Source organism: Rissa tridactyla, chromosome Z (assembly GCF_028500815.1).
Source record: "Rissa tridactyla isolate bRisTri1 chromosome Z, bRisTri1.patW.cur.20221130, whole genome shotgun sequence".
Taxonomy (NCBI): domain Eukaryota; kingdom Metazoa; phylum Chordata; class Aves; order Charadriiformes; family Laridae; genus Rissa; species Rissa tridactyla.
Window position 1 is genome coordinate 41,287,989 of NC_071497.1, and position 27,801 is coordinate 41,315,789.

Genomic DNA, 27,801 nt, shown 5'->3' on the forward strand with positions numbered 1-27,801 from the left:
GGATCAGATCTCCACACCACGACTTGTGAAAGACTCATGCTGCTGCAGATGTATATTCCTGAAGAAAGTGCAGCCCATGGCAATCCCCACCCTGGAGCAAAGGAAAAGTGCGACAAGGAAGGAGAAGTAGCTAGAAACCATTGTGTACTGGCTATAACTCCGCCTGCCTCCCTGCACCTCTCAGGGCTGGGAGATGGATCTGGAGTGAAGGAGTGAAGCTGACCGTGGGAGAGGGGGGAGAAAAGATGTTTCAAAGTCTTTGTTTCTCATTAGGCAAATATATATTGGCAAATATTAAATTAATCTTCCCCAAGTACAGTCTGTTTTGCCCACAATAGTAAATGGTAAACAATTTCCCCATATTTTATCTCTACCCATGAGCTTTCTTATCCTATTTTCTCCCAGTGTCACGCTGAAGAGGGGGAGGAAGTGAGCAGCTGAGTGGGTGTTTGGCTATTAGCCAAGGCTAGCCCACCACAACATTTCACAGTGTCTTTCTGTTTTCCCTTTTAAGACTGTTCAGACTAATTCAATATTTTAATTCATTAAATAGTTACCTGCCAGTGAGTACCAGCTTTTGTCCATCTGAGAATCAAACATCAGACACCTATTACATTAGAAAAGATACTGATGCAATTGCTCTGAGTAACATCAGCCACACTGAGTACACCGAAGGCCAAACACTTTGCAGCATTTTAAATTATTTGAGAAAAGTGCTCCTTTAATTGTATGTTTGGCTTCCAAAGCTGCCCTTGAAATGTCGATTCTTGAAAACTAATTTTATAAACTGAATCAGAAGAGTTTGTGTAGCCTACCTCCCATGTCACTGCAAGTATAAATTAAGTGCCAGCCTCCAGAGAAACAAGGAAACACAATAGATAATGACAATTTTTTTTCTTCTTGACCTTTTATACCATACTGACATGATGTTCTTCCAGTTTTTGCTGCTATATAAAGGTCATTTGCACACCTCCAAATTTTTTCCATAGATTGTAAGTGAACCATTACGCAGTAGCCTACGCTCAGTTTTAGTGGCTTTCAATCCCATTGAATAGGACACTGCCAGAAGGGAACAATATTTTTGAGCTTTCCAGGAGAAAATTGTCTCAGTGTTTCTCAGCCCTCAAAAGACTTACATGCACAGTTAGGTTTACTTGCAAAGGCTACCCATAATGCATAGACATAGGCCTTTAGAAGCAACTGGGAAAATATTAATTGATTTTAGCATACCAACAATTGAGGCTAATTTCACCATTCTAGTCCACAGGTTTGAATATACTTACTTCTCCTAGATGCTTATATTTAATTCCGTTGCCTGTTCAGGATATATTTTTTTCTGATTCCATTATGGTTTTTTTTAACCAGTTAAGTTTCATGTGGTTTATCCCCTATCTTTGATATCTGAAGGAGTAGGAGAAGAGGAAAGGAGACCTGCGCTGTTTGTGCTGTTGCTAGCATTTCCATACAGTGTTCACTTATGATGTGAAGCTAAGGTTCATCCTTTGTTTCTGTTTCCTTCACATCATTTTTTAACAATTCTTTTCAGATAAACTACCTTACAGTGAAAAGTCAGAGGGAAAATTTAATTGTTGTTCACATTTTCTCAGAACAGAACATAAGCATGGTCTAACCAGATCTCACATAAATTTAATCCACTCCAACATCGCATTGGTAACAGATGTTTAGAGAAAAAGTAGGAATCAGTAAAGAACAGCCTGACACATCTCCCTAAAGCTCCCCAACTCATCCTCTAGGAATCAGGATATTAAGAACTGAAAAATACAGATGACATCTGAAACAGTGGTTAGGTACCAGCCTCCGTGAACAGTAAGTCTCAGAGCAGCTGAGGCAGAGAGCAGTTATGCATCCAACACAAGAAATAATGTTGGTTCATGCCTGGCAGTCCTTTTCTCAGTCTTTATTATATATTCATGCTGTGCCTCACAAGTAATATCCCTTTCAGAAAGGTATTTATGCTCACAGCAACATGCAGTGTTGTTTATAGAACTCTCCCTGTTCTTTTTAAAGGAAAACAGTGGGAACAAATGAAGGTTAGTATATCAATTTGACTGTCAAGATGCACTTCACTTTCCCAGAAAATAGCTATTTGCAGGCTTCTCCTTATCACCACTGGCCAAATTCCCTTTGGGATCATGTCCTTCTTCATATATCAGAATAAATACAAGCAAAATTTAGTCACTTGAAAACCAAAACAAAGAAGCTTGGTCCTGTTTAACTGCTGCTAAGGCATTTCCAGTGATGTTACTACTAAAACATTATTGCTAAAAACTGCAAGGAATGTGATTTACTCTGTTAAGAAAAGATTTTAAGACTATGATAAGATACCTTGTAAGCAAAATAAAAAAGATATTTTGTTATCTTACTTCAAATGGGAGTTCTGTTATTTCCATATTTCCAGACAAATCCAGTTTTTCCAGATTCTCACAATCACCCAATTCTGGAGGGATTGACTTCAAATTATTGAAACTCACATTGAGCACTTTGAGGTTTTTTAAACAGCCTGTGAAGGAAAGGTAATTAAAATCAGTGCATTTGAAGGAAAAAAAAAAAAAAAAGAAAGGAGAAAGTAAAAATAAAAGGCATACTTAGTTTAGCAAAGATCACTAACATTGTGTGAGTGCAACAGTGCTGTGTGGCACTCCTATGGACTTCCCTTAATCAGCAATGGTTTTGGCAAGAGTTTGAAAGGAGGCAGCAAAGACTTGCAAAAATCTTCATTCTACCGGGCATGAGATGCCTATTGACCTCAGTTGAAACTAGAAAAGTTGGCTTTTGGTTTGGCCACTGTAGAAAACTTGCCTGCTAACTGAAAAGCATCTTAGTATTTTTTATAGGACTTGTTCATTGTGAACAATCACTTCTGTTAAACTTATTACATCAAGAATTGTCTTTCGTATCCAGCATTGCATACTTTTGATTATAAAATATAATGGACATGTCCATTTGCTTCACTATTTTCTTTATTGCAATTTATTATCTTTGTCAGCCTAATTTTAAGGCCCTTGTAATATTCTAGGCTACATATAGTCACATTCTACTTTCTGTTTCTTCAGCTTATAGAATTACATAATTACACAAAAACAGGTTTAGAAATATCATTATAATGCAAAGCGTATTATACTGAAAAAATGCAAATTATATTGTGATATAATCAAAGGGGAAGGAAGTAAGGAATTTGAATGTATCACATAGCTGATGTGTTAGAAAAGGAGTCCTTAAATACATACATAACAAAATGAGAACTTTCTATGGACAGCTGTGCTGTTGTATTACCTGGGTGATGATAGAATCACAGAATCACAAAATTATTTCTGTTGGAAGGGACCTTCAAAGATCATCTTAGTGCAAAGCCCCATTCAACCTAACTTTGAACACTTCCCATTATAAGGCATCCACAACTTTTCTAGGAAACCTACTCCAATGTCTAACCATCCTCATCGTAAAAAATTACTTCCTTATGTGCAATCTAAATCTATCCTCTTTCAGTTTAAAACTGTTACTTCTTGTCCTGTCACAACAGGCCCTGGTAAAAAGTCTCTCTCCATCTTTCTCATAAGCCCCCTTCATATATTGCAAGGTTCCAATAAGGTGCTCCCAGAGCCTTCTCTTCTCCAGGCTGAACAACCCCAACTCTCTCAGCCTGTCCTCATAGGAGAGATGTTCCAGCCCTCTGACCATTTTCACTACCCTCCGCTGAACCCATTCTAACAGGTCCATGTCTTTGTTGTACTGGGGACCCCAGAGCTGGCTGCAGTATTCCTGTTGTAATCTAACAGGCATGGAATATAAGGGGAGAATCAATTCCTTCAACCTGCTGGCCGTGCTTCTTTTGATGCAGCCCAGAACACAGTTGGCTGCAAGTGCATGTTGCCAGCTCATATCCATTTTCTTTTCCACCAGTATCCCAAAGTCCTTCCCTGTGGGGCTGCTCTCAATCCATTCATCCCCAAGTCTGTATTGACATTGGAAATTGCCCCAGCTCAGGTGCGGGACCTTGCATTTGGCCTTGCTGACTTTTATGAAGTTCACATTGTCCCACTCCTCAAGCCTGTCAAGGCCCCCCTGGATAGCATGCATCCCTTCCCACAAGTGTATCAACCACACCACTCAACTTCATATAATCTGCAGTATTCCCTTCAAATCAGTGATAGAGCATTCCCAAGGAAAAGCAGCAGTAAGAAAATTAAATTCAATTCAGCAGCTGGAAATCAGGAAACAACAGTATCTTGTGTCAATAGGTTCTCAGAGCAAACAAAAACTTACATTGGCAAACAAAGACAAGACATACACAAGAGTCATAATTTTATGTTACATCATTCTTCTATTTATAATCTAATTTTTAAAAATAATCTAGTGTTTCATGGGATTTGGACGACACTGGAGAGACTCTCTCTACAGTACATCTCAAGAGTTCCAGTGTCATAATAATGAGCTTATCCTCAAGGCACCAACGCTTAGCTAAATTCTCTCCAAAGCAAAAGTTGGTTTAGAGCTTCTCAGCTTTTGCAACATGTGGAAATCCTTAACAGAAGTCAGATGGTGCTTCCACAGAAAAGGGCAGAGAAGAAACATAGAGAATTGAAAGCTCCACGTTTTTCCCCTGAGAAATTTCTGTTGTTAGAGGAAGAGGCATGCAGTTTGATGACCAATACTAGGAGCCACCAAATCTCACAGCATTTTAAGCATTTTACACAAACACAAGTTTCCCTTGTACAAAACATTGTCTTCATTTGATGGCTGGACCACTCAAATCTTTCTTACAGGTGGCAGACAAACCGTATATGGTTAGAACTCCATTATAATAATCTCTACAGCTTGCAACAGAGAAAAATATAGAAGTTTCCACTCAGCTTCCTCCCAGTTTTGGCTCTGCTAGAAATAGAAACTGCGATGGCATTTCAAAATGCAGTGTCCTTTTAGGAAGGTAACCTTGTCTTTGCTATTCGCTGTGAAGTGCTCTTTTAGTTAAAATAGCAGAAGAAAAATTTTCTGTAAGACTACAACAGGCATTGTTTTGGCAGTACATTACTGCCCCGCGAGGATCACTGGGGATGGCGCAAGAGAGTAATAAAAGTGACTTAATGCTTAAACACATGAACCGCCTTATTTCTGGATTTTTAAGCACATAAAAGTGATAAAAGTTTAGCCTACCTATGATGAAGCCTCACCAGGTTTAATACCACAATGCAGACAAATTAAGATATTACATCTTAATGTATGTAATGCTAAGCTACATAAACATCAACTTACCACCTCATTGCAACAAAATAATCACTAAAGCAGAAATGCCTTAAAATAAATAGAGAATCAGAGAATCGCAAAATAATTCCTCATCCAATTAATCCTTCAGTGAAGGAGAACAAATCCCATTGTAACAAAAAACAAGCTACTCACTCAGTAGCACTGGAATGTTTTGTCTTTTCTTTTAGCAATGGCATGTTGTACTGGGTCTGTCTGGAATGGAGTTAATTTTCTATATAGCAGACCATGTATTGCTCTGTTTTGGATTTGTGACAAAACAGTGGTGATAACACACCAATGTTTTCACTATTGCTGAACAGTTTTTAAACAGCATGAAGGTCTTCTCTTGCTTCTCACTCTGCTGCCCCAGTGAGTCAGCTAGGGGTGGGCAAAAGCCTAGGAGGGGACCGGGCCAAGACACTGGACCCAAATTGACCAAAGGAATATACTGCAGCATGTAACGTCACATTCAGCAGTAAAAGCTGGGAGCGGGGAAGGAACTGGGGGGGGGTCCAAGGTGGCTATTGCTCAGGGACTGGCTGGGCATTGCTTAGCTGGTGGTGAGTGATTGCTTTTGCATCACTTGTTTGTTTGTTTGCTTGTTTGCTTTTCTTCACTTATTAAACTGTCTTTATGCTGATGCTCACTTTTGCCCTTCCAATTCTCTCCCCATCCTGCTGTGGGAGACTGAACAAGCAGCTGCGGGGTGCTGAGCAAGCTGTGTGAGGCTTAGATGCCTATGAGTATTAACCCACAACAGATGTATTTGCTAACTTTTCAGATACTGAAATTTCTACCTCTCAGTTCCATTAGTAGCTGGAGAACTAACGCAAAGAAGGCATCTATCACCAACATCCTCGTCATCCTCTTGTCTAACTGCTCAGATGATGCATCTCTGGTGCATAACTAGGAGGCATGTAGCAGAATTGCTTACAAAAAAAAAATCACAAAAATTCAACAGCCTTTCTGGGCAGAGTGATGGAGTCAAACACAGCTTCCCTTTCTGACTTTCCTGCCTTCTGAAACCATGGCTTTTCAAGATTTTTTTCTCCTTTCACAATTTCCAACATGTATGTCAATATTCATAATATGGTTTGTCTTAGTTTGCAGGTATGAGAAAGCAAGGAAATAGAAGACGCATCACATTCTTTCTTGTTATATGTAATCTTTCTCTAACTTGACAAAAGCACACTACAGAACCTACACTCAATTGCCAGTAATTGCTGTGGCTAAGACTATGAAATTTACTGGAAAAAAGCCATGAGTCTTAGCACTGGATTTAATTCTGAGAACAAACTCAGGACAGCATAGATGAGTGTTCACCAAGACCTGCCTGCCAGGAGCAACCTCTTGGAATTCTGTATAATGGCTGTTTTTTCATCTTTGGGGTCTCCAGTGGGTTAAGTTATGCCACCTGACAGCTGAGTCAAGAATTCTGAGTCAAGAATTAACCCTCCCTCTAGGACCATAAGACATACATAGGACTCACCAGGACCTCCTGGGTAAAACCTTTACAGCCCCACTTTACATAATCCCATTTTTTGATTTATCACTTGCCGCCTTAAAAGTAGTTTCTTTTTTTACATCCACTGCTCTTCTGGAAAAACTAACTTACTGAGTTTCATCCTTTTCATGATCTGGAGTTGTCTTCAGATTGCCAGTCTGAATTTGTTCATAGAAGTTTTATAACCGTTAATTATTTTGCTAATTTTATCTTTATATAGCTCTTTTCCTTCCCTGGTATTTATTTATGTGATAGGTACCTATTTTCATAGGTAGTAGCTATATCAGAATTTATTTTACTAGCCTGAATAAGTCAATTCTCCTAATCTTCTCACAAAACAAAAATTCCCCTCCCTGAACGGTCCTAATAGACTTATTTTGCATCTCTTCCCATCTGAAATAACTTTTCTTGAATCTGGGTGACCACAACTTTATGTATGTATCATACTGGATTGCCCTTCTGTGACTGTTAGATTAGAAAACTCGTTTCTTCAACTATTTGCATTTAATGAGCTCATGACTTGCTGCACAAATTACTGTCTCCTGAGTACATGACCTTGAACTCTGCAATCATGAATTTAATCTCTCTACTTATTTGAAAGCCCACCTGCACATCCAGCTTTTCATATTTCCTCCTGTTTGTGCAGTGACAATAACACCCAAATTGTGTCAGCAGAAAATTTCAGTAGCCCAGTTCCTCAAAAGAATTAAGAAATAAACTCAAGACTAATCCTTCAGAAACTCCACAAGTGATCTTCCTCCTGACCACTAGCTTCTCTTTGCAAATGAGTGCCTTGTTGCCTCTGCTTTAACAACTTCCTTGTTCATTTTTATCATTGTTGCATCAAAGTCCAGTTTCTTAGATTCAAACATTCACTTTCCATAGTTCACTGTATCAAATACTTTATGGGATGCCAGATAGACAAGATCTAGTACTTGAAGCTCAATCTTTTTCTCAAAAGAAAGACAGAAACCAAATGAGTTGGGCAATACTTGCTTTTCCTTTATAAATTTTTAATTTCAACCTGTTTTCCATTCAGCTCCACGTATCTAATTATTCCTTCCTCTAAAAAATTGTTTAAAATTCTTACAAGCAACTATCTACCCAGGGACAGAATTAGGTTGCCTGAATGGTAATCCAGGTTACAGATGAAATCTTTTCCTTTCTCAGACAAAAGGAGTAAGACTGTCACTCTCCTTTTCCCCTAGACCTGTTAAACAAGTTTGCTAGGCTATTTTTGTGAGAGAAAGACCGCAAATGTACAACGATAAGATAACACCTAAGACAATTCAAAATTCTCAAATGCAGGTATCTTGGCTGAAGGAGTGCAAAATTGGGGAGCAATGAGTCCATAAGTAACCTTCAAATGCTACAGGAATTGTCAGTAAGATTCCAGACATTCTCACCCACATTTGGAGTTTCTTGAAATAACAGCTGGGAGATTAGGCGGGGCTGAAGGGGGTGGTAAAGCAGTATGACAGACCTTTGCTACCCTGTAATCTGTAATTATGGGTTTATTTGTAACTTCTTAGTGTAGAAGTTCTCCACTCTCTTAGGTATGGTCCCCAGCCACCACCAGGCCTAATGAGCATGCAGTACAGCCACTGAGGCAGCCTTAGGAGGGGACAGAGGAGGTGACACCCTCTTCACAACTCCACAAATGTAGAGCAGGATTTGAACACCGCACCTGCCACCTATACATTCAAATAATACTCAAACACAACTTCTCCATTAAAAGCAGTAATAATAAAATCGCTGCTGATACACCGCTCTTGTTAATTATGCTTAATGGCACTGAATTTTCAGTTCTATAAAAAACGCATATTAGCGAGTTAAACAGCTGAAATCTCTGTGTTTTCCAAGGAGAGGCAGTAAAAGCAGTAATGAAATCCATCGCTTCCCTGGTAGTTTCACAATTAAGAATATTTTATTTTTAAGTGGGAGTTAAAATGCCGTAGTTGTTGTCTAAGATAGTGTTTATTCCCACTTTAAATTTTTAATTCATTATATGAAAAAAATTAAACCAGTAATTAAACTCTATGATTTCTGATGAACAATGCAGCATAGTAATAATGGTAATGCAACTTCACCATTTAGATAAGCCCACATTAGTGCTCTTGACAAGGTGTCAGAGGCAAAATACAGATGAGGCTACAGAGGGCCTTTATTATCTAAGAAACCCATTCAATGCAAATGCAAATCCACTTGTACAATCTGGAATAAAATGCAAAGCAAATTTTTGCATTGATCTGCAATGATCTGATAGCAGCTTCCTATAGGCCAAGACAAATAGTCTCCTATTTCCAGTCTTCTATGCTGAATCAGCAATATTGCCTTTGTCTGAAAGGAGATATTGATGTTCAAGCTTACAGGTAGTAGTTAAAACATCAGTTTTTAATTTTTTAAACCTCTGCTCAAAACATCCAAGCAAAGGAGGAATGAAGAATTCCTGACCTCCTTTTGCATAACAAAGTTGCAAAAGCTTTTTTTGCCACTAGGGCTTATAAAAGCTGTAGCACAGTAACAGGTTGACAGTGGGCTAGTAAAATTTCATTCTTTAACCAGCCTTCATGTGTTCAATTAAAAACATTTAAACATGCTAAGAGAAATTGTGAGTGACTACTACAAACAAAAAATAAAAAGGATAAAGCTTGGGATCTTGGTCTGTGGTCAGAAGAATATTAGTACAATATAAGGAGAAAAAAAAAAAGAGAAGGTTTTCTTGTAGCAAAATAGAGTTAGAAAAACATGAAGAAGTTCCTGTGGGCTGAATGGTAGATTGAGAGACCTTTGGGGGAAAAAATGTAGGGTGAGGGTCTACTGAAAGGGCTGAAAAGGAAATTAACAAAAAAAAAAATGCAATGCCTTGAACTGAAGATATTTTGGTAGATCAGAAATTCTATAGAAAAGTATGTGACTTCCTTTTTTCATGTGAGCAGATAAGCTGAAACATGGACTCTGAACTCCATGGGGGTCCCCAAAAAAAGCTGTATGTCCCAAGGGCAAAGTAGAGTATAAGTTCAGTGCCTGGGCTGGAAAACACTTTCTGAGCATCAAAAATAGACACAGAGTAAGCTGTTTGGGAAGGGTAGAACAACACACTTTGATCACTTTGGAAACTGAAAAATCTACTTTTTGGATAAAACTTTTCCATCATATGTGGTGTGCACAGCCTTCAACATTCCCATTGTGACCCAAGTGAAGACAGAGGAATAAACCATAGGTTGCTAATACCAATCTGCTGTGTGTAGAAGGAGCCTGTTCTAAGATTGTTATATATAATGTAGTTACATAAAGCAATATGTCAAAGTAAATATATAGGTATCTTTTGGCAAAAATAATTTATGTAATGAGTGGTTTCCATGGCAGTGTTTACAGTTCGAGCTCAGTACCCAATGGCACTATTTAAAATCCTTTCAAGAAATTCAGCTTAATAAAGTACTGGCCTTTGCAAGATCCAATGATGTTGAAATCTGTTAAAGTAGCATGTTTGTATTACATTTTAGTACAATATTCCCATTTTTGATGGCTTAAGCAGATGAATAAAAAATTTCCTCTCTAGTTGGTCCAATAAAAAGTAAAATTTTGTACTTTTGTGATACACTAACCAAGGGTTAAATTTTGGGGAGCTTACCAGCTGTTCCAGTAGGAGCAAGCCACCATTTGAGCCACTAGCCTTAAAGCAACTGGCATCCTGCAAAAATCAGTCAACTTGCAACAAAGGTGTTTAATACTTCCCCTTCAAATGGGGAATATAAACAAAATTTTCCTCGATTGTATACAAGACGGAGCTGCTGGACAGATAATATTCAAAACTGAATAAATGGCAAGGGTAAGAGATGAAACTGCAACTCCTCAGAACTAAACCACATTTAAACTGAGAATATGTATTTTCTTCTTGGAAACTCACACATCAGCACACTGTGAATCTTATTAATAGAAAAAGCTATTTTAGGTATCCAGAAGTCATTTAAAACTGTATTAGTTATAGTTTTCCCCTCTGAGTTCTAGGAAATTGGATTAATGGTATACACAAATGAAATTTTATAATGTGAGGTAGGGAGGAGACAAAAAAATCCCTGTGGTTTCTTATTAAAATATGTCTCAATTTTTCCTCTTAAATATTTGGCATATAAAAAAATGTGAGAGAACATAATGAGGTACAAAGATTTTACTAACAGCTTTCTGAGATGTTTCATGAATAATTTGTGGGACAAAAAAATCCTGATATCACTATCCCATCCCAGACAAAATCTTTGGTATCCCATGAAAATGCAGTTCACTACTTCCTATGGGAATATATTGGATATTTTCAATTATAGCAATTGCTAACATACTAGCAGTAACTGGTATACAACGACTGCACTGCAGCCATGCAGTCAGAGGCAGAACTGCCATCTCACCCAGAAGCCATTGCCAAAGAAAAACCCCTGGCTACACCCCTGCTCATGATTTTTTCTGTTATTCCTGGGAAAAACAGACCTGACAACTTTGTGACAGAAAACAAATCCATTTTGCAGTTTTCTCCATTTTTGTTTACTTTCTTTCTGTGAAAATATTTCCTATTCCACAAAAAGAATCAAATCAAAAGTATTCTCATCTGTCTTCTGATCCAAATTTGATCTGTTCAGGTGCATAGGTGATTATAGCTAAGAGTGTAATTTGAAATATCTGAGAATAGATTCAAGTCTTTCTTCTCTCTGATTGAGAGTCGAGCATTCCATCCTAAATCAGGTAAAACAGGAACATGAACTTCAGTTCCTGCAGACATTTTAGTCCAGAGACTGCTACTGCAGCCATGCTTTTTTTTCAATGAAAACATTCTTAGCATTTCCTGTTCTCTCACTGTGCTCTCTTAAAGCCCTCTTGTGAGAATCAAAAGTAGGCCAAAGATGGTGCACCAGTTTAGCTTCTGCTGGATGATTTGTTGGTCTACACTTGGCTTCAATTCTATCTGAAGATTAAAGACTCAGTAGCATGTGTGTCACTGCCAACTTCAACCATCTGTCATTACTCTTAAGTATCTTTCCGCTGTGATATCTACCTACTAGCTGCTGTTTTGCAAACAAAACACAAAATGATGAATACCTTAGCACAACCTTTCCAGAGACCTTACCTTCTGATTTAATACCCAGTCCTCACTCCTTGCTTAGATAGAGCCCCCAAACCAAACCCACATAGATTATTTTTGCTGTGATGATTTAGCAGCTAGACAACTAAAGTATGAGAGGTTTCATTTTGAAATAGAATTCAAAAACTTCAAAATATCCTAGACCTTCATAATGTCTTATTAAGATAATGAACATTTCCAATACATACTACTTTTTATGTCTGTGCGCATATATACTACATGAAATAAAAGCACAGCCATTTGCAAGCATACCACCTTACATGTCAACAAAGGGAGTATATACAAATTGAGATCAAAACTTCTCTGTAATTTATGCCATAACAACAAGGGGAGCTCCATTGCGTTACTAATAGGTGGTCTATCAACACAGGACATTCACTAAGACTGAAAATCATTAGGCAGCTTTGGCAAAAAAAGTGCTGAACAGTTCAGTTTCACGGTCCTGGCGTGGGTTTTTTTGTATTATTTGTTTTTAAACTACATCAGTGAATCTGTGTCTTTCGATAGGCTAGAAATTACTGTTGTGATGTAGAATTACTGTATAAATAGCATAAACGGCTAACCAAATTTGCTAATTTTGTTACGCAGTGTCCCAGGTTTCCCCAGATGAGCATTTAGTACAGTCATATCTGCTCTCAAAAAAAATTCTGAACAGGAGTTTACTGTTAAGAGGAGGATGGTGAGTGCTATAACACTGTGTCTGAGGCAGGACCTCCAGCAAACAGTTTTCTAATAATCACTATGCCTCTCAATCAAACATTTACACAAAAAAGCAGCAACAAAAACATTGAAAGGAAGAAAGCAACACCTTGGGTATATGCTGGAGGGCTGAGTATACTGGAGGGAAAGTGAATAAATGCAAATAACATGAAAGCTACTGAGAAGCAGAAATCACATCACTTAAAATGCAGTTGAAAGAACAGTGATTGCTACTAGAAGCACTTGAATCTTTCTTCCTTGTTTCCCAAGAAAGGTCTGATATGGCTTCTACATTACATTCTACAGAGAACTGGTTATGTAATCATTTGGGTTTGTGCCTTTATTCAGGAAACAGACTTCATTAGCATTTATAATCACTCAACTGTTAAGCAGCAACCTCTTAAAAACTTATGTCTAATGGCTTAGGGTAGCCTCTAGAAGAGAACTATGTCATTTCCCCTTTCTTCCACACCACCTGGTAGAAGGTGTTTGTCTATTAAACTCTATGACCCATCAGAGTTCCACGGACAAAGTGCTGACAAAACCATTAGTGTTTATTTTGTCTCCATTATCTCCTGCTCGTGTATTGTTTATAATTTATTAGCGTATTTAGCTGCCAGGTTGAAACTATAAATCATATCTCGATGTCAGTGGGAAATTCTGTGTGTAAAATATGATGATAGTAAATAAATCAAAAGCATTACTAATAGAATAGAAAAAGAGTAGAAAAGTCTAGCACTGATTTCTGTGTTTCGGGATGCTCTCCCTCTTCCTGGTTTTCTTAGTTAAACCTATGGTAACTACATACGTGCAGGTTTTAGTCTTTACCTTTTTTTTGAAAGTTGCTAGCTTTTAGCGAACATGAATACCAGTCATGGGGGAAGCTTAGGACTACTGTACTTAAAAACAAAGGCTGAGGTATTAATACACCTGGATGCGTGGACTGAACTACAGGTGCCTCATAGTGAACCCAGCTTCTTCACCTTTCAAAGATACCCCTGGTTACAGCAATACTCTTCCTTCTCAGAGCAGTAAATCCCTCTCAAACCATTACAGTCTTTCAAACAAGCTTTTTATATTGTAAGATCAGAAAACACAGGAGAGCCAAACACTAAGATTCTTGTTATTATGTAGCTTAAAATAGCAAAAACTGAAGTACGTAAGCATTAAGAATTTGTTTCTTTAAAAACTCTGATGTCATGTTGGATATACCACTTTATTAAATGGGGATCATTACTAAACTCATTATAAAATTCTAAAGATGGATTTTATCCAGCATTCTATTTCTCATTCCTTTTTACCACAATCTTATGTTTCAATTCTTCTTGTTTGAGGTTTACAATTCTGCAATACTTCTATTTTTATTAACCCATAAGGAACATAAAACACCACCTGTTGTCAGAAAGAACTCTCCATCTACTTGAATACCAGCAATAACTGCCTTATAGTCAGATAACAAAAATGTGTCAGTTTTTTCCCATGTTTGAGCCATACTCCACATGTGGTATTGCATACAATTCAGCAAGTACAATTACAGCAAGAGAGCTGTAAAAATTTAGAGGGGACTGTTCATTGAAAACAAGCGAGAAGACAGTTATCAGCAAATGAATAAGTATATCCATGGATGTTCATTTCCTTGCAATATAGTTAAAAGGCATAAGTATTAATAGCTGAATATCTTGAACCTACTTACCAATTTCCACTGGGAGATAGCTAATTTGATTTTTTGACAACTCCAGTACTCTCAGATCTTGAAATAATGCAATGTAGGCTGGAATGGTTTGTATCAACGTATTGTACACATGCCATTCTTTCAGATAGATCTGTTCTTTCAGAGAATCTGGGAATTCCTGTAAATGAAATAAAAACAGGTAAACAGAAAGCATCAAGTTAGAATTTTGTTCTACCATGATTCTAAATACAGCAGGGGGAAAGTTCCACAGCCAAACCTCATCATTTTGCCTTAATTATCTTGATGTAGAACAGCAGTTTGCCAAACCCTCATAGGAGCTGTTTGCTTTTGAAGAACGTTGCAGCTGTCTGTCACCACATATTCGTTTTTTAACTGTTAACGCAATCATTTTGCTCTAAAGCTGAAACCTATCTGAAGCACTCAACCTGTTCAGTGTCTCCCATATTATCTCCTTTTTCCAGATGGAGGATTTCTTTTTAAAACACATTTCAGTGCGTTAATTCACACATCAAGATGTAGTAAAATGCAACATGGTACAGAAGAGTGGGTGTATGGGGAATATCTAAATAGGGTTTGCAAAAAAAAAAAAAAAAGTGTGACTACGTTCTTAATACCTATCAATGTTTCAAAATTTGTTTGCCAAGATGAAACACAGTCCAAGCAATAGAAACATTTCAGATAGGATGTACACATATCACCTTTTCAAAGTCTTTTTTCAAATAAGTGACTTAACTTCCTAACGTATTTCAGCAGTGTTTGAAAATTTTTACCAAACTTCTTTAGGAAGAATAAAAATAGTCATTTTTAAATCAGTCCATAATTACAAATAATTCTTGCTTTAGCCATACAGAATCTTTTTCTTTAGGAATTCTAGTATTGTTCCAAATACACAGCAAATATATTTGCTTCTCAGTAATTTTCAGACTATTCTCTTTGTCCAAAGTCTCCAATGTATAACAGTTACTGAAACTAAAAGTTATCAAAGCCTTTAATTCTTACAAAATTACTTTAGTTGATTAGCTTTCAGTTCAGATGTACACATCTTTGTTTGAATTATGACACCAAATTCCTTGAACTTGAAACAGACAAAAACCAATTCATTAAGTCGAAGGTCAGATCATTTAAACTCCACTTTCTAAAGCAGCACATAATTTACTGGTCTGTCCTGGGTTTTATACCACTGTGCATTGGTAACATCTGGAATAAATAATCTGGATGAGGTGTTATTACTAACTGTGCTTCATAAGAAGAGATGTAAGAGTTTCAGCCTTTAATTCCTTCATAACTACCAAATTTGGTTCCTGTGCAAGAAGAATAGGACACGGTAGGAATTACCGGTTTTTATACAGAGGACATTGTCCACTTTTTTTTTTTCTTTCTAGATTTCTTAAGTCCCCAAAGACATAAACAAAAGTGATGCATTATAATTGTTTTTTATTAATTCTGAACTTTTCAACTACGAATAGTGCTACTTAACTCTTAGCTAAATTAAAACACCTAATCTAATTGTAATTAAAGATATACTGGACTTTTGATCATAAACCGTTCTTTGTTTGGTTGTTGCTGCCTCTCATTTCAGTTCTTTTCAAATTTACACATGCAGACACTTAGCCTGTATATGTAGTTCTGCCTTGCTACCTGCCCTTCCATATTTGATATGGATTGTGTCATTTCTTGCTTTATTTTCCCACCCAATGTGTATTTCATTGTCATCCATCTCCTATATTTGTCAGTTTATGGTGGTTAAAAAATAAAATGCCCGAAATGCCTCAAGGCTGGTAATGAGAAATCTCTCCAGCTTTCTGGAGTGGCTTTCCACTCCTCCACCTTCAGTGCCGCACATTTTTCTGCAGCAAAATAAAAGAATAAATACCAACTGCAAATTCAATTAGTATTGTCTTTCCACCTGTACAGAATTGAAAATGCAGCACACAGGGGATAGCATTTAGCTGGAGTGTCATAAATGTCACCATAGGGAAGGACCCTGATTCACAGAGAAGCAGATGCGGAATAGTCATACTGGAGGGAAAAAGAGGTCTAGGTAACAGATACCATTTGCCACTCTGTTTCTCCACAGCCCTGGTCTGTCTTTGTCTTTCTACTGACTTACTGGTGTTTTGCTCCTTGTTGTAACAACAGACCATCTCCAGCTCCTTACTGGCAGATAGAACAGGGAGCAAAGGGGAGCAGTTGCCCCTCTGAAGCCAACAGCCTTGCTGTTCCCCCAAACCGAAGGGGGTATCCCACAAACTTCTCCTTGATACATTGAAAACTGTGCAGCACACAAAGCACTCTCTCAGATTAAGATCAAACTCCTTCATAATTTTAGAATAATTAAGCCAAAAATTTTTAAAAATTATTTATTATTGTTAAAGTGAAAAAAAAAAAAGATTTAAAAATCTTTACTTTTGTATTAAGGGTAGTTTAAAACACCGAGATATTCTTGTGCATCAACTGAAATAAATTCAAACAGGACTTCAAAAGAATGGAAGGAGGTTCCATTCTTCTACCAATTGCCCTGATTGACTTTTCTTTCTTGAGATTATTTCTTTGTATCTTATAATCATATTTACAATTTGCAAATGTAAGTTTACAAATTCTTTGCTATAATGTGTTTTTTTAGCATTCTCCATCTTAGAATACATTCATTTTTGTTGCTGAAACATAAATTGACATGATATTTTACTTCATTTACAAACTAGATAGGGGTGGGAACTGAAATTTGCACAAGCTTTACATTTGCTTTACTCTCTGGTTCCCTTGTGTTCTTTTGTAATCTTCTACTGCCATGCTAAGGCTGACAGTCTGCTGATAAATTGCTCCACAAAGACTGACGCTTGGAGGATAGCCAGTCTTTTGCCTTTAACAGCAAAACAATGCCTCAAACTCCTTTGATTTTTTTTTTTTTTGGGGGGGGGAGGTATTAAAAGGAAATAAATAGCAAACCTACAACCATTGCTGAGTATACTACTTCTAATTAGGAGAGAATTTACCTGCTAGACATGAGCCTGAACCAAAAGCGCGATCAAAGCTCTGAGAAGTTTCAATTTTGTTTCTTTCACAGCTCTGTAGTTTTATCTGTCATGGGCCAACCCAAAACCCTGGATCCAAGTCTCCCTCATCTTTGAGAAAGTTTGAAGCTAGTTCCGAAGCTAGTTCCAAAACTGGTATGTCTCAGGGCCATGTGTATTACCTATCTGGGTAAGGAATTTTATATTTTTTTGGTGGAAAAAAAAATCTCTGAAAGTAAATAAGTACAATACACAATACAGCAATTCTACTTGACCCTTTGTGGCAAGTAAATACCTCACTAACAGCTGAAAATAACAAATGGAAACTCTTTGTTCTCTGTGAAAATATACGGCATGTTAGAAGAGAGAATAAATACAAATGTAGTGATTAATTTGCTGCCTTTTTCTGTGAAGAAATGACATGCAAGAAGGTCATGATTTACAAATAAAGAATTTGACCATCAGTTATTCATTTACTTGTTGTGCACATTTGACATTAAAGTTTTTGAAGCTGGTGTGCATCCAGATCCTCTGCTTCTGTAAGCAGCACAGCCAAGAGCAGTCCTGCTCTGAATTTGAGTGAACACCATCACCTTTCCTTTACCAATATTAATACCACAAATTAAAAAATTTGTCTTTCCTGGATATTTTCTGAAGGTTGTTTAAAACTCATTGATCCCCTAGAGAATAAACATTCATTAGTTACGAGCAGAAAGTAAACACTCAGAGAGGAAAAACAGAACTAAAGTAAATTCATTGAAAAATTCATATGAATATTCATGGCATTATTTTGCCACAGTTTTCATTCTACTCTAATAGCAGTGCTATTTCTCTGAAGAACTGATTTAATTCAGTAGATACATGTTTACATGTACAAAGGATCTCAGTTAAGTGTTTCATCAACTCTCCATCATTCTCTCCTAGGCAACTGATTTGAACACACAATTCAAGGGCCCAAAGTCCTTATACAGCTCATTTTCCTGGTGGGTTTGCCTGGAAAACTCTCAGATAAATAAGAAATTTTTCTGAAACATGGCTTGAGAACCTCAAATTACTTGTGGCAGAGTACACCATTCTCAGGCTGTCAAGTCCCCAGGGTTTTGCAAACACAGGAGAATTTAGGACACTCACTGCTGGGGTAATACAACTAGGTTCTGCACATTTTTCACAAAGAGAAGAAAAAAGCCTGTCTGATTTCATTCACAACATCGGATTATGAGACTAGCCCATTTGATATTGTAAGACCTTTTCTTTCCTTAATACAAGTATTAATTCATTACTGTTCCCAGCTAGCAGAAATACATCACACAGGTATGTAGACACTTGAGTCATAAATGTTTAGTTGGTATGTAAAAGAGGAATCAAGGACCACTGAAGCTTAAGGATGTTGTCACACAGCTTCTTCCAGTGGAGGTCTGACAGACAAGGGTAAAACTATCTCATCACTGCAGTTATCAGCCACTGTCCACAGCCAGAAGCTAACCATCCTAGACAGATATGGCCAAACCAGTACCCAAGTTACAGGATGACTTTCAGATTCAGAGGGATTCACTGAGTATATGTTCTTCAAACATAAAGGCTTGATACTAATCCTATTTACAGCATTGTAGTTCAGATTTCCACTAAGTTAGTGTGACCATGCGGTTAGAAAACCATCGTGACTTGAGATGTGCTCAAACTGCATGTCTCAAAAAATTAGCTTAAAACTGAAAGATAACTATGGATCTGCATAAACAGAATCGAATTCCTCAGAATTCATATACTGTAAAATCAAGCCCTACTCTCTTTAGTTAGTACTCTGTGCCTATTTACCTACATATGGCATGCATGAGCTTTTTCTTTCCTCAGATATGTTAGAATAATTACTTTACAAGTACAAGAAACAGGGGGTCTCCGCCTAATGAAAATACATTATCATTTCAGTGACATTTGAGAGGTGGGAAAAAAGTGTCACAGAGATCCTAAAGGAAGAAATTCATATTAGGAATGCAAAATGTGTGATCTGCTCTGTTTTTCTCCCTTGCAAAGGTTCTCAGAAGGGAATATGAGATGATTTCCAAAAAATAACTATCCAGGTGAGTTTCAAAATAATTGTCCAAGCTATCCCAGTATATGATGGACTGTTTTACAAAGTCCATTTTAACCTCATATTTAAAAATGCAGAATCATTGGAACAGATTCACTGTTATGCTGAATGGATATGGAGCATGAGACAACAGACAGCCTGGGCACTGCTTAGTGCCCAACACAGGCTACCATTCTAATTGACTGCAACATTGCAAATAACACCATTAGTTGATTTGTGGACTCAGCTCACTTGCTGCAAAGTTTCCAACGAGAGCCCTTACATTGAGACCTATGGGAGCAATGTGGTAAAGCTACTTGCTTTGATCTTGAAAAATCCTTATGCTGGGGATTACTTCTCTGTGAGACTTAACTTCACAATACCCAGAAAAAGAACTGACACAGCCCAGAAGCAAGCCCAGTTCCCAAAATTAAATCTGTAAGTCATACCAGCAACCTACTTGGATTTAGCTATCAACTGTCTAGAGGATATATTACTGCCTCATTGATGAGAGGAAAGGGGAAACATAATGGAAATACTTATCAGCTAAAAGCCAGTGAGACAGGATTCAGCAGCTAGCTCCCAAATGGACACTTTATAGGGCTGTGCTGTTTGCTGCTGCCAACGGTAAGTGGCCAGCCAACAGCAAACCAAGCCGGTTTTGTGCCTGTGAAACTGCATAGGCAATCCTAGCTCTGACTTCTCCTGGTGTCCGAGTGCTTAATCTTCTAAACTTTCAACTCATAGATGTATGTGTGTGCAAAACACTCTACAGAAACTAAACCACAATTAATAACACAGCTTTCAGCTACATAACCTACAAGTTTCTCTGAGAAAACTGTCACACGTTCACAAATCTTTTCACATGCAAATTGCCAGTCTGTGCAGCTTTGGTTGCATAGTCTGTAAATTCGTTTTGCCTTAGTGCACCTTTTCCTGAGAGAATAATAGGGCAAAGGGTGTCAGGTCTGATTCTGTCCTTGGTTTAGAAGGAGCAGTTGAGAGTCAAAAAAGCAAAATAACTGGTAAGATTTGTATAACCAATGTAATTTTTACAAAATTTCTGCAATAAGGGAAAATACAGTTCTTTCATAACTTTGTTGAGTGGAAAGTTTCCATTTTTAATTTTTTTTAAATAATAACAGCTGTCAGAGTCTGGAAATATTCTCTGATTTTGAAGGAGCATTGGTCTTCTCTAAATAAAGCAGCTTTTATTTTATCTTTGTCTGCATACACCTGAACTATGTCACAGTATCTTGTTGAAACAGGAAGCCCACTTTAACCAGGCTAGAGCTGGACAATGAGGCACAGTGGTTGTGTGATATGGCCACAGTGAGCATATGATAAGAAGACAGAATCAAAGCACATGGTGGTTAGGAGTGTACTGCTCAAGGTGGCATAATGTTCCCTGATGCACTGAAAATATTTGCAATTGCTACTATATCAGGGCCTAAGGAGCTGTAACATCTCATGGCTTTTTCTCCTAATTTAGCACCACACCGGTAGGTGTACAGTATAAGACTACACAACTTTAACAACATTTTCAATATCCAAGGTTCTTGAAAGATGAGATATGATAGCCCTCCAGCAACTAATCTAACCACATGAATGACTAGCATCAGTTGAAGAAATAGTCTCCTTACTAGAGCTGGATGGGAAACCAGGGTTTTCTATTTTCCAGAAATTTTGTCTATTTTATGTTTATTCAGAAAAGAACTAAAGCAAAAAAAAAAACACAACCAAAAACAAAAACCAAAAGCTGAAAAAGAAAATGCCTTCATATTTAAGATCAAATCTGGGACAAAGTTACATTTCAGGTTTTAGTAAAATTTAGCCACTTTAATGATTTACTTTTTAATTTGCATTTTCGTTAATGAAAATCTCAAAATTGTGTTTCAAAATTTGCATTTTACTTTCTAATTAATAAAGTAATGCATATCCAAAATACATTTCAGTCAAAGCTTTGACAGCTCTAGAAAACTTCAGACCAAGTCTAATCCACCTTTAGCTGAATTTCAAAACAGCATTAAATCAGAGCTTACTTCCAAACCGATATTTCATATCAAACACAACTGCAAGTAAAAAGTGCTTTTTTCAGCAAGACCATTGCGGATTGATGCTAATATCAGTTTTGATTTGAACAGAGATGAGAAAAAAAGTTATCACACCATTAGAGCAAGAAGACAGATCTCTGAGTAGTAGAACACATCAACAAGCCAACAAAGCTGAATATTATTTTCATCTCTTTCCATCCATTGGGGAATTCTAGAGAAAGATAACTTATTGCAATATGATTGCTTATACCAAATTTTTTGAGAGGGCTAAATTACATGTATCAGTAGAGAATTTAAAAGAAGCATATTTGAAAACTAAACCACTCATTCAGAGTAAGATAGGAAATGTTTTCATCCCTTCTAACATCATGAAAAAGCATCAGTTTCATATGCATTGGCAAAAAAACAAAAAGTTTTGGGTGACTAAAAGTTACAATGCCAAGTTACCCAACCTCTTTAACAATAGAAATATATTTTCCATTATATTTACCGTCCACTGCTCTCCAGAAAGACGAAAAATAAACTTGTTTTTTTCTTTATTTGCTTCATCTGACAAAGCATGCCTCTTCTGGGGCTCAGGATTCTTTCCGTAAGTGTCCAAGATCTTCTCATCGGTGTCTACAAAACCATTCTTGAGGTATTTTGATTGAGGAACACCTTTCTTCCGGCACTCTAGTATGAAATTCCATTCCTGCTTTATCCTGAAATAGTGCCAAAAAAGGGATTTATGTGAATCAGCTGAAACAATATGACAAATACTTAAAGCTCGATCTTTGTTTGCACAGTACTTAACAAAATATAATTATGCACCCAATGTATTGACCATTTTCAAAGAAAAGAGAAAAAAAAAAAAGACGTTTCTGGAGCCATGCTTAGATTTTCTAGACTTACACACAGATTTCAGATAAGCAGGGTTTCATTTGGTGGCTATAAAACAGTGACACCCGGGGACTAACAGAAAAGTGGAGACTGAGTGGGCTGTCATAGAAAACAGGAAGAATGATGCCCTTTATTTCAATAGGATAGGAAATACATTTTCACAGAATAAGTTATATGTATAAACAAAAACAAGGACCTGGTAATATATGCAAAATTTTTCATTTGGAAAAAAGTCATTTTAGAATGCAAGAAGTTAGAAACATTCCCTTTTGCCTGTCCATTCTTATTCAAGTATAATGATTTTTTTTCATCTTTTACACTTTATCTTCCAATGTCATCTTAGAAGGTGCAGGTAAGGGTCAAAGTTACCACATCCCAACTAATTTCAGATTCAATTTCAGTGTAACTTTAGGCTCACCTCCAGGGCAAACTTTTATCCATATAACTTCAGGTGCAAATTCAATTTGTTATAATTAAGCATTGCCAAAAGAGAGAAGTATTTCAGCCTAGTCAATTAAGGAACAGGTTGATTAACTGAAGCAAGCCTTCCTTATACTAAAACAGGACACTGCAGAGGCCCTTGCATCATAAATCTGATCTCATGCTTTGAATGCTAGTTTTTTGTGGGTTTATGTGGTCTTCAGCCTATGGCACAAATTTTAAGCTAAAGACTTGAAGAAAACTGACAGGTGAAGAAGGGCACGAAGTTCGGGATAATATGCCCCCTAGAGAAAGTCAAAAATGGCATGTCCTAGAAAGAGAATCAGATCCAAGTTTGTAAAGTTCCAGTAGTAAATAACAAAACCTGTACAAATATCCTCAGCCAAGTGTGTAATCTTCTCTAAAACGCCAAGATATTAAAACAATGGCACATGAAACAGAATGTCTGCTTCTAAGTCACATACAAGAAATGAGTTACAAACTTAGGTACAAGAAGTATCTTCCAAACTTGGTGTCAAAACAAGTAATTTTTGGACACTCATAGGGCAAGGTAAGAGACTGAAACTGCAAGGCAGAGTATATTTATAGGAATATGATACCACAGATTAAAAGTCATATTTGACTCAATGGTATAAAAATAAATCATAAGGCATCAAAACTGCATGCCTAAGTAGGAAAGGTATTACTGAGACAGCTCTAAACTGCCCAGCACAAATTATAGAATCATAGAATCATTTAGGTTGGAAAAGACCCTGGGATCATCGAGTCCAACCATGATCTCCACTCTACAAAGTTCTCCCCTACACCATATCCCTTAACACCACATCTAAACAAGTCTTAAACACACTCAGGGATGGTGACTCCACCACCTCCCTGGGCAGCCTATTCCAGTGTCTGACCACTCTTTCTGTGAAGAATTTTTTCCTAATGTCCAGCCTAAACCTACCCTGCTGCAGCTTGAACCCATTCCCTCTTGTTCAATTGCTAATTACCTGTGAGAAGAGACCAGCACCAACCTCTGCAATGTCCTTTCAAGTAGTTGTAGAGAGTGATGAGGTCTCCCCTCAGCCTCCTCTTCCTCAAACTAAACAGTCCCAGCTCCTTCAATCGCTCCTCAATGGCACTTACTGAAACCTTAGAGAGTGCTAGAGACTTAAAAGCAGAGAGCACAGCAACAGCAGGAGACTTGAGCTATCGGCATACATGCAGCACATTGACACACTGCAGACAATATACACGGTTGGAAACTATGTATGACTTTATCAGAGTAACTAGCCTGAGAGACCACAAGAGGCCCTGATTTAGTTTCAAGGAGCAGCACATTATACATGGGTCATCAGAGAATTACAGAAAGCTCTTTCTGTAATAATGGCCACAATGTTGTATTCCCATGCAGCGTCTTTGTAAAGACAAAATAAGGAAGAACATCTACAAATATTTCAGAAGATGAGCTCCATATAACAGTGAAGTTGGTTAAAAGTACAGCTCACTGGGTAAAGTGTTGGCAGACTGCATGAAGATAGCACAACCTCAGAGTACGTACATTCTAATGAAGCCACTGTAAGGATCTCTTTCTTCCCTTATTTCCAAAAATGGGGGAGAAAAAGATAAAATGAGATTTGGAAATGTGAAGGCAGTATAAGCTCTGATAAATTAAATGTAAAAACACAAAAAAGAAAGTGAAATCACTTACTGTAGGTATACAAATTAGTAGGAAAAGGATTTCTAGCATATCAGAAGCAGAAATCCTCTGAGAGGAACAGTGGGAGCAGTAACTTATCAAGGTATGAAAGGAGCAGTGAAGAAAGAGTTAAAGAAGTTATTGAGAGCTCCAGGAAAGTTACTTATCCTTGGCTTCAGTTTTCATTAGCGAGATCAGCATGCTCTTTACAAGTAGACATCTGGAGGACTTTCTGATATTTAAAATGTCAATAGAGGAGGACTGAGACTAAAAAAATATATATTTGAAGTAAATCTCATAGTTTCTCTCAGTAGCTAATTGTGAACTGCTTTATACCACAGCAAGCTGTGATATGTAAATGAGTTAGGAAGAAAAAGACTGGACAGACAGAAAACACATCCAGCAACACACTCAGCTCAGGGAGTCCCTAGAGGAGTACTGAACCTGCTGGTACAGTCAAGGAAGAGTGCACCACCACCCCACATCATCTCAAAATCTTTTCTGAAGCTACTTGATATAACAAGGACAAGAAAACAGGTCAGAGCAGACACAGCTCCTTAGCCCTTTCAACATTCTGCATCTGATACTTCTGGTTAGAGAGGGAGAGGCACCCGAGTACCTCATCGCTAGCCCTACCAAAGGGTATCCTCTCCAGCTGCAGGCTGGAAGCACTCAGATAACACAATTTTCCATACCAGCAGACATGAAACACCTCTTTCACATATGCTTTGACACATGAGCCAATTCAATTTTTAGTGTTGATCTTGCCAAATTATTCTGTCATTTAAACCAAGAAGATCACCAGCACAACAGAAGGCAGACAACACAACGGCAAGAGATCCCTAGGAAAAGCTAGAAAATAAGACTTTCATATACTATAAGAAAAATAAACAGGCCCAAAACACCTACTCATCCTTTTTCCAAAACTCATCAACCAGTGAGCATAGCTAATTAGCTATAAAAGCTCTGGTCTACTGCAGGTGGGAGGTAAAGTGGGCGGGGCGGGGGCGGAAAACTGAATTGAATCCCCAAGGAAGAGAACAACAAAAGGCAGCAACTGAAAAGGACCAAAACCCTGGCATTCCTTTTTTTCTAAAATATTCTAAATAATCCTAGCTTTACTTACTACGGCTGTACTGCTGTTTCTCACATCCTCCTCCAGTGTTCCACATACAGCTTTTCTCTCCCTCCGTGAAGCTTAACTCTGCATTACTGCCCTCTCATTTCCATGCAATTCCTTCATTTTCTAGCAAAGTCATAAACTTCTCAGAGCATAATTTAATGCACTGAAAAATCTTGCCCCCAAGATGCTTTTTTTGCATCATTGCTCTTCACTTAAGCACAAAAAATGGCTGACCTGTTCCTTGCAATATAAATTCTAAGAACGTTAGAAACTTAAAAAACAGAAAGAAGAGGTCAAAACGTCTAACTCTGGATAAAAAGTAAAGCACTGAGCCGCTCTGCCACACCTCAGTGCTGGCTCTGTCACCCCAGGAACACAAGGACAGAGGGCTCGGATCTAAAATTGTACTCTCTCACAAGGAATATAGAAAACGGTAAGAAGGGAGCTACATTGAAGATGAAACAATAAACTATCCTCTCACACTTTGCTGATAACATGCACAAAACACAACTCTCAGGAGGTCATTACAAATAAAACAAAATGCAAACAACAAAAACTGCTGTTAATCAAATCAGTCAGTGAAATGTTGACCTCAGAAGAAAGATGGGCATTAAAAATTAAACCTGATAAGGAATTCAACGTGGATATCACACAGTGGTGTGGAAATCCTGTGTAAAATTTCTTCTTTACTCATACGTTAAATGATGGCAACATGCTCATTAAGCTTGTAAAGAATGCCCGCTTATGATCATCAGGCTAAATGCTATGTGCAAGCACATATTGAACAGATGGAAAGTGAATTAATAATGGAGCAACAAACATGCATAATTTTGTACCGTACATCTCAGAATGAAAACATGATATATCCCAAGGGCAAAGGGTCTAACAATTTACAACCCCCGCTTTTACCCTTGGAGTATACATTCACCAAATGAATCAATATGAGCCTTCCTGGCCTGGAGGTGTGACTTACATCAAGCTGGTGCGTATCATTAAGCAAAGATTACAAAGCTGTAATTTGCAGGTTAGATTTGGGATCAAACCAAAGAGATCTATTCAGCTACATGGCTGTCACTCAGCTCTGTCATTGGCAAAAAAAATGAGATGATGGTACCCCTAAAGGATCTTTATGAAAATAAAGACCATTTTAAGTCTTCCTTTGGCAAAAATCCTCAAATAAAATAGAATTACCACCACATTCATTGTATCTGGGGGTTATTGCATGAATCTTCAGCAAAGATAGGAAAGGTATCTAAACCAGTGTGGCAAACAGAAAGAAAAAAATCCACACAAATAAATGTAATCATTCAGGTAATCATTCCCCAAACATTACTTTGTCATTGGAGTATATCTGCAGCAGAGACAGAGATATATTTGACAACATATAATTAAAATTTTTTATTATAAATATTTCCTTTTGAGGATATGGGTATTCCTTGCTTGGCATTTTAGATTCTCCAGCAAAATCACAAATCTAATTAACTTGACACAAAGAATTACTGTAGAATATATTCAGTGATTGGACCCTTCAAAGGAGCGACCAGCTTGGAAAACAAGTTTGCATTAGTAAAGGTTTCAGAGCCGTTCCAGTAAAGGAGGTGTAGCTGGGTTTCTTTGAGTGGTTCTTCCTTCTGCAGCTATCCACTGCTCAATGTCTGATCAGGAGGTCTTGAGGAAAAGCTATGCTTCTTAGGTAAAGAAAGGAAGTTTCATTAGATGGCACTGTTTCCTTTAAATCAGGATGGAAGAAATAGCCAAGACACTACATGGTGACACCGGTTTAGTACTCCTGAGTGATGTCTAAATCAGAATCACTAGCCACACAGGATCATTAAATAATCCTATGGAATTTTTATGAGAGCCGTACGGTTAAACTGGAGTTCAGCCCAGACTAATATTCCTGATGGTCAAGTAACATTTGCTTCAAATTCAATTGGATTAATTTAATTTCAATCCCTCTGCCAGGGTCTTCCATGCATTGTAAAGGATTGTGGCTGAACAGCAGCTTTTCTCCTTCAAACCCCTTTGCGTGCATTATCTTAGATGCAAGGTCTGTATGCACAAGTGCCTAGGAACAAAAGCAAATAACTTAAGTCGTTATTAGTGCTGCAGATCTACTCCCAATTTATTGCTTATAATTTGTGTTTGGGGCTCAGGACTCCCAGCCTGAGTTTCAGTCTTGCTTAGAAAAATTTCTGCACTGGGGAATGAGTGGGAGAATAAAGATAAGCATCACAAATAAAATCTTGGTTCAGGTA

At 37.6% G+C, this 27,801-nt stretch overlaps 1 protein-coding gene across 2 annotated transcripts in view; it reads right to left on the reverse strand.

The window, feature by feature from the left end:
* The window catches only part of LRRC2 (leucine rich repeat containing 2), a 69,021-nt gene that overhangs the window by 27,543 nt on the left and 13,677 nt on the right, over positions 1–27,801 (reverse strand). For both annotated transcript variants that reach the window (XM_054186558.1, XM_054186557.1), the window contains exons 3-5: positions 21,910–22,120; positions 14,290–14,446; positions 2,385–2,521 (exon numbers count right to left, since the gene is read on the reverse strand). In XM_054186558.1, the coding sequence (XP_054042533.1) occupies positions 2,385–2,521; positions 14,290–14,446; positions 21,910–22,120 (505 nt within the window). The remainder of the gene's footprint in view (positions 1–2,384; positions 2,522–14,289; positions 14,447–21,909; positions 22,121–27,801) is intronic.